The sequence below is a fragment of the Lissotriton vulgaris genome, chromosome 9, assembly GCF_964263255.1.
Source record: "Lissotriton vulgaris chromosome 9, aLisVul1.2, whole genome shotgun sequence".
Classification (NCBI taxonomy): domain Eukaryota; kingdom Metazoa; phylum Chordata; class Amphibia; order Caudata; family Salamandridae; genus Lissotriton; species Lissotriton vulgaris.
The window spans coordinates 152,531,461-152,546,429 of NC_141697.1; the positions used below are offsets into that span (position 1 = coordinate 152,531,461).

The 14,969-nt window shown below is 47.2% G+C and overlaps 1 protein-coding gene across 1 annotated transcript in view; it reads left to right on the forward strand.

Annotated features, from left to right (window-relative positions):
• Positions 1 to 10,152, forward strand: part of LOC147689767 (acyl-coenzyme A thioesterase 2, mitochondrial-like) — a 26,884-nt gene extending 16,732 nt beyond the window's left edge. Inside the window, exon 2 of the mRNA XM_086939437.1 lies at positions 7,312 to 10,152. Coding sequence (XP_086795563.1) covers positions 7,312 to 7,911 — 600 coding nt within the window. The 3' untranslated portion in view covers positions 7,912 to 10,152. The remainder of the gene's footprint in view (positions 1 to 7,311) is intronic.
• Positions 10,153 to 14,969: the final 4,817 nt, after the last annotated feature.

Consider the following 14,969-nt stretch of genomic DNA (forward strand, 5'->3'; position numbering starts at 1 on the left):
CGGTGCGCGTGAACGCTGAGTTGGGTGTCCCTAGCTCGGGAGGGTAGATTATCCGCTAAGTGCAGTATGAGGTTTCTGGATTCCCCAGTATGGTGGGATCCAGTGGAAGCAACAAAAGTGTGTGTCTGCATTCACCAGTAGGGGTGGGATCCAGTGGTAGCAGCGATAAGTGTGTCCAGTGCATGTGTTCCCCGTCCCGTTCCCGGACTAATGGTACCTGTGTCACGTGGTGGTCAGGTCGAGAAATCAGGGGCGGTAGTAACTGTCTTACCAGTCTTGAGAGGGGTTTGGGGATGAATGTGTGATGCACTGGATGAATGTGAACGTCCCATTCCCCGTTCCCGGAGTAATGGTACCTGTGTCACGCGTGGTCAGGTTGAGAAATCAGGGGCAGTAGAAACTGCCTTACCAGTCCGAGGGGGGGGGGGGTGTGGAAAAATGGTGTGTTGTGCTGAATACTTTGGTGTAAGTTCTCTGAGATAGGGAGCTTGCTGAATACTTGGGTGTGAGTTCTCTGAGATAGGGAGGTCGCTGAATACTTTGATGTAAGTTCTCTGAGATAGGGAGCTTGCTGAATACTTGGGTGTGAGTTCTCTGAGATAGGGAGCTTGCTGAATACTTTGGTGTGTACTCCGGTTTTAGCTCAGACACCTAGGTCCCTTGTATCATACTTTTCTCAAGAATGTCTGCCAAAATGGAGCCTGCTTTGGATTTCTGTGGTCTGTTTAGATACAGTATGTTCGAGTTGGTAAGGTTCTGGGAGGAGGGAGACATAGAGAGGAGAGGTTCAGAGTAGCTCAGCTAGGTCCCGGTGTAGGGGCTCACGTCCTATCTCAGAGGAGAAGGAGTGGGTGGGACTGCGTGTCTCCAGGTGCCCGAAACCCAGTCTCAGGGCCTGGATTGTTTCTTCAGGGAACATCAGGCCGGGGCCTAGGCTGTACTAATAGGCCGTGTGAGGAGGATCTCCCAGTGTGTAGAGAACGTGGATCCCCTGTAAGCAGGTTTCCAGTAGTTCTGGTGTCTGGCAGTACCGCTCCAGTTGGGAGAGTGCAGAAGTCCAGATGGAGGGGTGCGAGGGGGATAGGCTCCCCAGTGGAAGAACCAGTGGGTCAGGGGCCAGCTACAAGAGCTGTGTCGCCAGGGAGTGACCATGGTGACACCACTTCTGTCCTGAGTGACAGGCAGACTTGTTACACAACACATTAGTTAGGTGTCACCCTCAATGATGTCCTGGTGTGCCAGGCATCTGACCAAAGGGTCCGTCCCTAGGTTGGGGAGCCAGGTTCAGGTGGTTGCCTGTCCTGGACGGCAGAGCAACTGTAGCCAGTGTCCTGGCCGGTTTGTCTTCTAGGGGTACCACTCCTGTTGGGAGGGTGCGGAACTCTGGAAGGGGGTGCAGAGGGAGGGAGACCTCACCTCTGACCCCTGTGCATCCGGTGAATTTGGATCCCAGGTGGTAGAACGGTTGATGGAGAGAGGTCCTGAACTGGTGGGAGAGTTATGTTCTGGAGGGTGCTTCTCCTGGGAGAGTGCCCAACCCCAGAAGTAGAGGTAGGGTGGGGCATTCTTGCCCGTGACCTCTGGTCAGCCTGAGGGTGCGGACCCTAGGTTGAAGGATCAGTGGTAGTTTGGAACTACACTGAGGACTGTTGAGAATGGCTATTGTATGCCAGGGGTTACTACCCCACCACTCTGTAGATTGGCAAGGACCAGTGGTATCTGGGTGGCCTAGGGCCTGGTCCTGGCCGTGGACAACTAAGGAGTACCGATGGGGTAGCCTGGTTGGGTCTGAATTATTTTTTTAAGTGTGCTTATTTTGTGGAACAACGTGGCGTAGAACCGGAGGGTGTCCCTGCAGTGCGGGCCCACGTCTGTGTTCTATCGCCCAAAGCAGGGAAGCCCATCACAGTGGTGATTGGTCTGACCTGCGTTTTGGCTGGAAGGGGGTTGTGTTGGACTTGGCCCTTCTGGCAGGTTCACCCCTGAACTTTTTGCGTTGAACTCTGAGATAATTATAGTGATTTCTGGTCTTTGCGCACTTTGACACTGTGTCCCAGTGTAAAGTGTGTGGGCTCCCTTAGTGCATGTGTGAGATTGGCCTGCCCTCCCATAGGAATGCATGGGGCATATGTGTGTCCATGGTAGTTCCTGATGTGTGGTGACTGCAGGGTAGAGTTTGGTATGTGCTGGCTCGTGTGATTAAATGCTGCTTGATGACGTGCGCGGATTTATTGTGTCTAGTGTGGAAGTGCCACTTCTAGAAGTTGGCATGTCTGTGCAGTGACTGTGAATTGACTGTCTGGCTTGTGATTGGCTGGAGCTGGCTTGTATGCCTGGCTCCAGGAGTCAGTATGGGTCTGCCCCGGTGGTGAATGGAGAGATCTGCATGTTGATGTGAGGGAGGGGTGCACCTGGGACCTGAATAGGGCTGGGCTTTCCCTCCACAATGCTGGCCCCACCCCCTGTGGTGCGTCTGATGTCCCTGGCCTGTCCTGTGAATAGGGAGAGGGGCTGAGCAAAACAAAGTGCTCAGGAACCAGTTGCATCTGGTTCGCCCCTTGCCTGCACCTTTTGAGACAAAGGAAATGTGTGTATAAAAAGAGGCTGTGACCTCATGTGAGAGGTTCTTGTTTCCTGACTTGAATCTACCAGGGGCGTGCTGCTGCTGGGGCTCAGGGGAAGGCTTGCCTCCCTGGGCCCTGCCCCGCCCCTGGATGCCTGAGGAACTTTGTTGCTGGTACCCTTCTGCCTTGCTTCTACTTCAGAACCTTGTTCCCCTTGTCCTGGCCTTGCCAAGGGTTGATGGTTCCTAGGGAGCGTTGTGTTTTCTCTCCTACAGGACCCTCCAGTTGCTGTGGTGCTCTGGGAGTGCTTTCCCCTATGCCATAGCGCTTGGATTGGCAGGTGGAGTTCTTTTGGTGTTTGCTTTGCAGCGCTGAGCTGCCCCTTGACCCGAGTGAATCCCCGGCGTAGGGATTCCCCCGAAAATGGCTCCACTGTGGGTGCCCACCCCGCTGATTTATTTATGCTGGAGCGGGTACCCACCCTGCTGTTAATGCGCCTTAACGGATGCCCACCCCGTTTCTACTTTTATTGTGGTCTTCGAGGGTGCCCACCCCTCGTTATTGCCCCCGGAAAGTCACCACCGCTTCCTCGCGCCGCAAACAGAAAATCAGGCACCGTAGTGCCTGACGGGGGGTGGGACTTCCAGTTTTAGAGGGAAGTCCCGCCAGCCGCCGATCTGGGATTGGTCGAGAGTCCTGCGCCGGCGGGGAAAAAGAAGAGAAGCCGCCCGAGGAGATGGACGCTGGTGCCTGCGGGTGCGGAGCTCCCATTGCTGAGAGAGAGCCCAGCAGGCGCCAGCGAGTGGCAGCAGAAGGCGGAGGGGGCGCGAGGCACATTGCCGGTGCCTTCCCCTGCTGCCAGTGAAGAGGAGCCCCCTAGCAGCCCGGTGAGTGTTGAAGGGCTGAGGGGGAGAAAGCTCCTTGCCTGTGTTGGCGCCAGGGCCCTACTCCATGGAAGTGGGTGCAATTAGGGCAGCCCCGGATGGCAGAGGGCCGCCCCAACATTTTACCGAGCCCAGGCGGGGCTCCAACGATGGTCCATATTTGTTTAAAAGTCCCTGTGAGGGGCTTGGGGGCATGTAACGCTTTAAGGAGTCCGTGGGCAAGTTTCCCTTACAGAGCCCCGTGGCTCCGAGGCCCCAGTAGTTTTGAGAGCCAGATGGCTCACAGGAGGCACAGGTTCATTGAATAGAGCCTGAGGGTTCCAACGAAGCCCCCCATTATTTTCAGAGCCTAGGGGCTCCCAAAATGCGCACTCTTTGGCCCAGAGCCTAGAGGGCTCCAACATTTGACTAGGACTATTTAATGGACCTGAGGGACCCGTGTTCCCTCCAACGCTTTGCCCATTATTTTAAAGAGCCCGTGTGGCTCTAACATTGGCATATTTGCTCCCATGGAAGCAATCTGTATTTCCGGAGCTTAGATGGCTCCAATGGTCTGGCGCAAGATTCTGGAGGGCTAGTGAGAGCCCCATGCCGCAGTTTGCTTTCACAGTTGCCCAGCAAGTAGTGCGCAGCTGCATCGTTTAGGTTTTTCTTTCTAGGGACATGTCTCTGGACTCAGGAGTGAGTCGCACTCCTTCGGCCCTACGTTGGCCTTCCACAGCTGCCCAGAACTTAGTGCCAGCTGCAGCGTTTAGGCCCTGTTCTTGTCCTCAGCTGCCCCGCAAGTAGTGGGCAGCTACTACGTTTAGGTTTCGGCGCAGTGGCGCAACCTGGACATTGATGGGAGTTATGTGCTAATGCTTTGGGTGTTAGGAATTGCACTGTGTGTAGTATGTTTTGCGCACCCTGTGTTCTGATACCTCTAAATGTGTTTATGCTTAGGAGATTGTTGTACCTAGTATAGTTATGCTAGTGAGTTCATGGTTCCCTGCATGATATATGCCTAAGGTGTTTAGGATTGCGTAGGGCGTACTTACCTTTTACCAGTAGTTACTGGTTGTGTTCTAAATTTGCTATTTGGTGCTACAATTTTTCTATGTTCTAAGGGCTATTCCTACAAAGTGCTATTCCTACTAAGTGCTAATTCTGACGGTGGCCCTGTCCCATGTATATAATCCCCTGTAAATATGGCCCAGTGCCAGTTGGCACAGAGTACCTGTGTGGTTATGATCTAGGGTGTTTATGGTAATACAAAGGCTATTTGTGTATATATAACCTTGTGTGGAGTTCCTTTTGTGGGGGGCCTGGGATGTTGTTGTTGGTGGGTGCATGCGCAAATACTTAACTTACATTGCCTCCGGGATCAGCCTTGCTGCTCGTGTCAGGTTGCTAAGGGGGTGAGCATGGGTTATCTTTGGAGTGTAACTTTCTTGCCCTAACTAGAGTGGTGGTTTCTGCCTGGTTTTGGCGCAAGCCTCAGCCAACCAGAAATCCCATTTCTAACACCTTGCAGGACGTGAGCTTTTGGACAATATACACTGTGGGTTGAGTGGTAGACTGACTCTGTGCACCCCCACCGCGTATGTTGGCCTTGTGTGCATTAGCCAGCTGACAGTGCCACTAGAATCTCTTTTTATCAGAGAGATTAGTTTGTGGCAACCTCAGAACATACCAACCCTGATTCCTCAGACTCGTGGAAACAATATACTACTTTTCACACAGTCACTCGTGCTTGCTCATTTTGTCTCCGAGAGATCCACAGAAGAAACAGTTGAGCGTGTTTACAATAAGAATTTATTGCACTGTTGTTCTTCTAGTGTAAAATATATGCGCTGATACAACTGTTACACTGTAGCAGAGATATAGGATCAGCAGTACTGTGAATAAAAAGGAATAGTACAGTTCTACCACTTTGTAATAATCATGAACGTATACATGAATATAAAATGCAATAATAAAATAAAGCACACACTCCTAAGATGCCTATCTAGCTGTACCTAAGTGTACCTAGCATGTGAGTAGGTGCGAAAGAGCTAATAAGCCTAGTAGCCAAGAATCCCGCTAGGATTTAGTCGAACCCCATTACCTAAATAATGAGAGCGTGGCACCTCGTCCTGGTCTCGCGTAGGACACCCCACAAGGGATGTTCAGACCACTGTCAGCTGGAGCAACTGCATGCAGGAGTCTCAGCGACTCTGGTCAGTGTGTCGGCCTTGAAGTCTTGGTTCCTTCCCCAGTACTGATAGCAAGAGGTGCTGTATTTATACAGTCTTTGTGCGTGAGTTAGCCATTGTTTAGTATGAGGATGACGTATGGGATTAAACCTTGTGCGTAGATAGGAGAGATGAAGTATCCCCCCTGGATAGTGTTCTCATAAATTATTCATATGTGCTAAGGATGACGTCTTAGCAATATCGATTGGGAAAAACCCTCTCTCAGCATGGAACTAGGTGAAAGGTTTAGTCCATAAAATGCGTTCTGTCCTTATAAGGTGTTCTATCCTTATTAGGAGTGCTGTCCTTATAAGGCTCGTTTATATGGGAGATGATGTAGGGAAAGAGTACTATGTCCCCTGGACCTATATTAGGGTACCAATATGAAATATAACAATTTCCCCACTTCCCACCATACCTGTGTTGGTGCTCATTTGTGTGGCACATGGGGGCTGGGCAACAGTGCCCCTTCCACCTCCTCCTTCCAGTTCTGTCTGAGCCCTGGTCTGTGAGCAGGGGGAGCTATAGTTCTTCCTCCACCCTCACAAATGATACCAAAATGGCCCAGTTCTCCTCAATCAGACGGTGTAGCAGACCTCTTCTTTCCTCCTCCCTTTGTGTAAGTTACTCCACTAGTCCCCAGTGCACAAACTCTCTGTTACTCTACAGTGAGGATGTCCTCTAGTGCATTGCAAGGGCCAGCCTGGCTAAAACCATAGCCAAGCTCAAGAATCTAGCATGCATGCCTATTGTTTTTGCAGCTGGAGATAGTCCTAAAATACATATTTCCATCTGCCCAGTCTAGTGTGTGCTCTAAGTTCACTGTCCCCACCCCCCAGTAATGTGTGATCCCCATGCAAGACCAGGTCATGTGAATATCTAGTTTTTCATCTGGGGTACTCTTTGTCAGCAGTGCTGTGTATCATATTGAGCCGGTGTGGGGTGAGATATGACATATGGAGAACGTTGAGCTGCGTGTAACAGAATCTGGTATTGCGTGATGAACTATGGACATTCTTGAGCAGTCTGTCTGGGTCTGAGGTAGAGCCGCTTTATAGGTCCAGGAAACTAACCAACAGCTGTTCCCAAAGGTGAGAAAAAGATGTAATATTTAATGCTTCAGCGGCACAGCGTGACTCGACAGCCAGCACACATTAATTGCCCTGTTACCTGCTGCATGTTAGAAATTGTGAGGAGGGCAGACCGGTAGTGCCTAGTATGTATCAATGAAATGGCCCCTTTTTCCTACGAGATACTTCTGGCACCCGTAGTGTCTTTAACCCTTTCGCTGCGGCGGCTATTCCGCCGCAGCGCTAAAGGGGCGGGGCGGCCGCGCGGCGGCCGCATGCTGGTGACAAAACCGCTCCGTCACCAGCCGCGGTTGAGCTGTGCTGGTGACGGAGCGGTTCCGTCATGACCGGCCCTGCTCAATACAACGGCCGCGCAGGCACGAAATCAGCGCCGCGCAGGCGCGGCGGCCGGGCCATGACGGAACCGCTCCGTCATCAGCACAGCCCAACCGTAGCTGATGACGGAGCGGTTCCGTCATCAGCAGGGGAGGGGTTAAACCCCTGCTCACCCAACCTTTATTGTTGCTTCAATAATATTTCTTGTTCCAAATGTAGTATAATCTTTTTGTCTTCCTTCCAGGTCAAGGGTCCAAGAATCGGGCTTCTCGGACACTCCAAAGGAGGTGACCTTGTCCTCAGCATGGCATCTCTCCTGGAAGGAATAACTGCGACTGCCACCATTAATGGTGGTATCACCACTGTCGGTGCTGCGCCACATTACAAAGATCTAGTTTTACCCCCAATCGGCACAGATGGAAAGCGCATCACTTTACCACAGCCTGGTATTGCAAACGTCGTAAATTGCTTGGACGACCCTTTGGCACCAGAGAACCGCAAAAGTTTGATTCCAGTCGAGAAGGCTGAAGGGAAATTCCTTTTCATTGTCGGAGAGGATGACCAGAATTGGAAGAGTGAGTTCATGGCTAATGCAGCTGCTGACATTGTAGAGGCACATGGAAAGAAAAGGCCAGCGGTTGCTGTCTACCCCGGGGCGGGGCATTACATTGAACCTCCATATTTTCCAATGTGTGCTGCCTCAATGCATTTGTTTGTGGGCATGCCAGTCGTGTGGGGAGGAGAACCGGGAGCCCATTCTCGCGCACAGGAGGGGGCTTGGGAGAAAATACAAGCCTTTTTCCGCAAACATTTGGATAAGGAACCTTTACCCAGTAAACTATAATTGGGCTTGTATTAATACACGTTTCTTTCCTCCTGAAAGGTAAACGCCACTATTTAGGGCAAAGAAATGACCGATCTGCTTTATTTACTTTCCAAGCAAACTGTTAGAGTTTGGAGAACTTGGGTGCTATTGTAACACAATTGAGACAGTTTCTAACATACATTGCTTTTGTATAACATGGAGCGTGTCGAATCTGATTCTTTCATGACATTGATTTAAGTTAATTTATTTCCTGTTTGTTTTTATTTTTGAGAGAGAAACTGTTTATTTAGACCGTAGTCTTTAAACACTGAGATCTTATAAAATACAACACTGTCGCTCTGCTTAGTACCTCTATAGTAGAACAGTAGCTGCCGTCGCCCCTTGCAACCTCTAAATTTCTAATTTTCCATAAAATCCATTAAAAAGATAAGAACCTCATAAAACCTTAGTAAAACAGAAGTAACAAAAACTCCTAAAGTTAAAAGTTCTTTACATTTATCAATCTTCATTAGTAACAATAGATTAGACAGCTTCGAATAAAATTTCTTCGGTCTTAAGCCTATAGCTAATAAGTAGGGGGCGTTAATAGGTAATTTCATCCCTAACATTGCTTAAGTTTTTCCCTAGCAAAACAATTTACCCCTCTCATATAATTTCCTAGTGCAATTGAAGTATCCAGGTTTTCCATTTCTATCAATAATGTAATGGCTTGAACTCGAGACCTTATTCCATATTTTATAAATGTGGCTGTAGAAATAGTTTTCTTGCTTCTACCGTCATAAAGCAATCTACAACTATTTGCAATATATCGCACTTAGTCCTCAGCCCGCATTTGCATAGCCCATCGGGGGATAACATTTCTGCTTTTAATCTTCCCGCCATTAACCATGGGTTGGTGCCAATTCGTAATTTCGAGATTTCATATCTAAGTCCAAGGTTTCTAAATACGTATACCATGCGTCTTTTTCCCACGCTTTTACCATGCATTGGACCAACATTTTCTTTAAGTATTCTAGGTCCTGGTTCCTTGATTTCTCCATGCCTTGTGCTCTAAGTAGACTCTTTGAAAAGGCAACGTCTAAAGGATTCTGGTTTACTCTCACATTTAGACTCCCAGTGATCTCCTTAATTTTCCTTCTTGCTTCTATTGCCCATTTAAGGCTGCAATGCCTGATTTCCTCACTGCACCAATATGATACCTTCTGCACGCCCCCTTGGGATTGGCGTTTCCAAAATCTTGCCAGGGACATTTGGACCTGGATATTCCATGCTATTGTTCCTATCTCTATTCTGATTGCTTGTATCATGGCTGCCTTTGGTAGGGACAGTAGCATTTTTAGGGCCTTGCCTTCCTCCCGATCCCACCCTCCTTTACCACTAAGATGCAAAACTTCTGCTCCATACAATACTTGGGGCGGGATCATAGCTTCATAAGCTTTTAGCAAAGGTTTATGTAACGTGTCCCCATAATCTTTATTACATTTTTTCAGACCACAGATAGAGGATGATGCTTTAGCTTTTTGGGTGTCCAAATGTATCCCCCATTTTAACGAGCTTTCCATCCATAAACCTAGGTATTTGTATTCCCTTACAGATTCTAGTTTCGTTTGACCTAGGTACCAGCTAAAGCTTTTAGACTTTTTACCAAAGGTCAGGATCTTCGTTTTGTCCGTGTTAACCACTAAATGTTTGGCCTTACAGTATTCACTAAAAGCATTTAATTTTCTCTGTAGCCCTATCTCCGTCTGATCGATGATCACAAGATCATCTCCTGTTGCATATTTTCACTGTTTAGCTCAGCACCATGGAGGCAAAGCTTACTCATACACTGAATAGTCCAATAGTTGCCCATTTATTGTTATTCCGTCACTGATGTTGTCCCCTCGTTACTCCTGCTGGTAAGCAGTTTAGACATCCTTAATAAATGTGTTTCCTCCTCACAACACTGTACTATTGGATTAGTTGTCATCAGTGCTTAATTTGGGCTAGTGGTTTCCAGTGTTTGGCACCAGCACTTAATTCTTAACAGTGTAAATACTTTAATATACATTAGAAATGCATTATACCTGCTGTGTGAAGTAGGCCTGGAATTTTATGTAGACTTATGTAAGTGGACACCTAACACCAGTCCTGACAATCCTTGTGGTCATTTAAGAGGTCCTAGACAACCTTAGAAAGCTCTCTAAGTGGTAGCTGTGGAGAGCAGCTTTCGGGCTTAGTCCAGAAAGAGTGTAAAGCAGCTTGTTTTACCAGAATGCAATCTTATAATATAGATTAAGTAAAAAAAAACACACAAGGTATTTATAAAAATATGTATTTATTATAATATACTCTCTGACATGTTTAGATATCTCCTACACAGAGATAAACACAATATGTTAGCAAAGAAACACAGTAAATAGCACGTAATAAACAGTGGACCCCGGGGGGGGGGCATATCATATACTAAGAAAGTGGTATAAGAACCACAACTCGGGTCAAGACAAGGTCGAGAGGACGTAGAAGTGCTGGGGACCCAAGGAACCACCTAAGTTGAGTAGATGGGGACCCCATTGAGAGCGTGTGCAGTGTGGAAACACGACTGCATGCTCCGTTCAACTCTACGTGTAAGTGGCGGTTGGATTTTTAAAGATTAAGGACCCTTCCCATTGAACCCTGAAGAAACCCCGTGGAAGACAGAAGGTTAGAGAGCCACCCCACCCGTGAATACTCTAGTACCCACGTTACCTACCCCAGGGAAGTCGGTGCATATGTGTGGTGTCTAAAACCGCAGTCGAACCCAATGGAGGAGTTCAGGAAAGTGCTCCCTGGTGAAGGAGTAAGTGTTCGGTGGAATCCGAAGGTGGATTCTAGATGAGAGGTACCTGCAAGCAGAGGGTGCAGAGTCTGTGTCTCTCTGGTGACCAGAAAACTTGGAAGACAAATGCCCTCCGATGTCTGTGTTGCAGATGGGTGACAATGACCTTGACTCTGCAGCTGTAAGGACCGGGCGACCAGCAAGGTCCAGGGGACTCACCACAAGCAGTGGAGTTAGGGCAGGTCCCAAGCAATCAGGGAGCCCAAAAGAAACTACTGTGACCCTCAAATAGACCCACAGGCTGGAGGCACTGGAGTCTCGCGAGGACATCAAGCAGCTCACCAAAAGATGCAGGCCACAATGCGGTGTGGCTGTAGATTCTGGTCACTGGAGGTGCTCGAGGTTGGGGCTACTTGGAACCCAAAGATCTATTCGGAAGGAAGCCAACAAGCCTCTGTAATTGCAAGTTGACGTGGTGCACAGGGGTTCGGTTATTGCAACCCCAGGATGTATACTGGCCTCAAACTTGCTGAGAGGGCAGGGCAGGCCTCTGGAGCTGTGGAGAACCACCACATGTGTTGCAGAACCTTACGGAGTCCGGAGGAGCTCGGATCAGCAGACCGGTCGACTTAGTTGTGGTGCCTGCAAATGCAGGGGAGTGACTCCTTGACTCCAAGGGAGATTGCTTCAGGTGTCTTTGATGCCCAAAGGCCTTGGAAGGTTCCTGTATGGTGCACAGGCCCAGACGATGCAGCAGACTGGAAGGGAGACTAAGTCGAGCCTAAATGAAGTCCAGTGTGCCCAGACGGTAGAAGTAGAAGTGGTGTCCGGTCTGAATCTTGTCCCACTACGAAACTAAGGACTCACCCAGGTAATCCCTTCAGTACCCTAAGGAAAGGGTTGGGACGATTTAGGGGACCCTCCAAGGGGAGGGTCTGGATAGGGGGACGTTATTCCCATGTCCTTTGTCCAACGGCTTTCAGGACTGGTTTGATCTTGACTATGCATGGGGACACCAAATGTTGCCCTCACATGCAGATTGAGTGGCTCTGGCAAGCACACCCACCCTACCCCAATACACTAAATCCTGTCTGGGAGGTGGCCACACCTCCCAGTGACTGTATACCTAATGTTCTGCTTTCCCCTGCTCGAGCTTGGCTCAACAGCATGGGGGCAGAATCGTGTCTCTGGTCACCAGCAACCATTTTGTGCTTTCCGGCTCAAGTATTCTGGTACCGGGAACACTCAGAGCCTAACGGAGGACTCTTCCAGTGGTTGGAATCATACCTCCTACACAATTTACTGTGTAGGGGTATGATTCCAACATGTTTGATACCAAACATGATAGGAATCATTGCAGCCAGTTTCGAGATGGTCATCGCGTAATTACCCAGTGCCCCTCTATATAGTATATGGCTGCTTCACTTACAACCCGGGAGAATGGACGCTGTAGGGGTGTCCTGCTCATGCAGGGGCACCCTCACACTTAGAACCAAGCACCCTGCCTTCAGGATTGATAAGGCCTGCTATGGGGTGACTTATAGGTTTTAAGTGCAGTGACCCCAGATATAGGAAACCTATATCTTTAGTAAGTGGTGCTAGCGCCAGCTTACCCAGGCTGCAATGGCAGGCCTGTAGTTCCATATTGAATGGTCTCCCATGGGTGGCATAATGCATGCTTCTGCCCATGGGGGACATTTGGGGTACCTATGCCCTAGGTACCTTAGTACCATATACTACGGACAAATAAGGGTACCCCAGTATACATTCTGGGATGTAGCGAAGTATTGAACATAACAATTTAAGGGCGAAAGCAGATAGACTGGGGTCCTGATTAGCAGGATCACAGGTCAGACTAGTCCAAAACAAGCATAGCACCAGGCAAAAAGTGCTGATAACCACGCAGATTGATCCCCCCTCCCTACAGCTGCCACCTATACCATTCTTGTAGCTCTGGGTGACCTGTTATAGTCTGAATTATCACACTTGTAGGTGTGTAATGGTTAGTAGGTGTGTTGTGATAAGGGCCCTGACACTTTACTCCCCCCCTTCTAGACCTTAGAAACAACTTAAGTGTAAACATGGCTTCCGCTTGAGAACTGGCTATGCAACTCATTATTCCTGTCTCTCAACACAGCCTTGAGCTACTGTTTGGAAACCTTGGTATAGCTAGATGAAATAACTTCAATAGCTTGGTACTATATGTGGCCTCCAACATCTTCCCCAGTTTTATGTAATGTCAACTTTCTGACTCCTATTCACATTTGTCTGAGACATGGCTTCATTTTGTCACTGCCTTGCAGTAGTAGCTCTGCTGCAGACCTCTGTTTAATGTCCACCTCTTAATGAAATGTCACCAAGAATGGCACTGAGAATGAAGAGGCCTAGTGCGTGTAATACTCTACTGGGATACTTTGCCATCGTTCCCCTTTTTGTATCCTAGTTTATAGTCTTGTTCACCTACCTGGCACCCATATCAAGGTTAATTAGTGTAGACAGCATAATACTGTATTATGATGTCCACCATCTTGCTAACATCTGAGTAGCCCATATCAGATAATTTTCTTCAATCAAAGTCCTAGGTCATGTATTCAAAAAAGTGGATGGCCTCCAAAGCTTTCCTCCCGGTATTATCGCCATGATTCCTTGAATCCTGAGGCGTTTTCACCAATATTTTATTAACATCAATTTATTTTTCTTTTAATACTGTCATAAGAAATTCTAAACCAATATTTCCTACCTACAATATGCATAATTGTGCATGGATTCTTATGGCATTAATAAGCAAATTAAAATACTGTTACTTTTTTCTCTTTTGATTATTTAAAATCATAGAATCCCTTCTCTTGTTTATGGAAAGGTAACCAACAACAGGAATTAATTTATAATCCAGTTGTGGTTTTCGGTGGGGAAACTGGATTGTTTTATGCATTGATCCTCTATTAATAGTTCAACAAGGCTAAAATTGATTCTAGGACATTTTGTCAGTCAAACGGTGGAGGGGATAGGGAATAGATTGTACAGTCGAGTTCACAGGTTTACAGGTATATGTACATATTGATACATTTATATTTTACGTACATATGCATTTGCTTTTATGTGCATGAACAACCACATGCTCGTAAGCATGTGATTTTTGTCATGCATTTTAGCTTGCTGTGCAGACATCCATCGAAGCAATGCTTGCAGAAGCCACTGACACAATGTCTTCTAGCTGTCAAGGCCAAACTGTGCCAACACAGTGCTATAAACACTAGCCCTAAAATGAGTTTTGTTACTTATGCCTTTTTGTTTGTAGCCAGCCTTCTTGTGGAATATGAATAGCAGTATTACAAAAATAGGTTTGCAGCACTACCTAGTTGGGAAAACAATGGATGCTAATTATTTGAGGATTTTGGTAAACCAATTAAAGAGAAATAGTCATATATATTAATTTAAAATAAAAATGTCTACGTTCGTAGCTGGTTTCATTTGCCTCTAAATTTTGTTGTATTTTTACCACCTATGTGTTTTTAAGTGACCCCGGCTAGTCCTTTCATATTAAATACATGGGTGATCGTAATTAGCTCGTTGTTCATGCATTAAAGATTAAGGGCCAGATGTAGGTAAATATCATTTACCGATTCCAAAATACCGAATTTTACCGATTTGGTATTTTAGAATCGGTAAATGATATGTAGCTAAATTAATTTTACCCATTCATATCTATGGGCCCCCAGGCCCATAGAAATGAATGGGAATTACCGAATCGGTAAATACCGATTCAGTAAAATTGTGAACACATTGCACCCATGCACTGAATAGTGCATGGGTGCACATGTGGCACACATACATGCCCTAAGGGCATGTTTGTCTGCCAAATGGCACTGTTAAAAAAGCACAAAACTGCTGTTTTAACGTTTTTCGTTATTTACCACCAACATGTAGTCGTGGTAAATAACGAGTCCTTACAAGTGAAAAGCACTCACTTGAGTGCTTCCTACATTAAGGATTCGGTAATTTACCAAATCTGTATTTAAGAATTCGATAATTTACTGATTCCTTAAATTACTGATTCGGTAAATTACCGAATCTTTAAATTAGGCCCTACATCTGAAAAGCCTAATACCGGTTGGTAACGCCCGAAATTCGGTAATTTAGGCTGTTACCGACCGGTATTAGGCTTCCTACATCTGGCCCTTAGTATTGTTTGCTTTAGTAACTTTGGCCTAGATGTAGGTAATAGCAATTTACCGAATGGTAAATACCGAATTTTACAGATTCGGTATTCACTATTCGG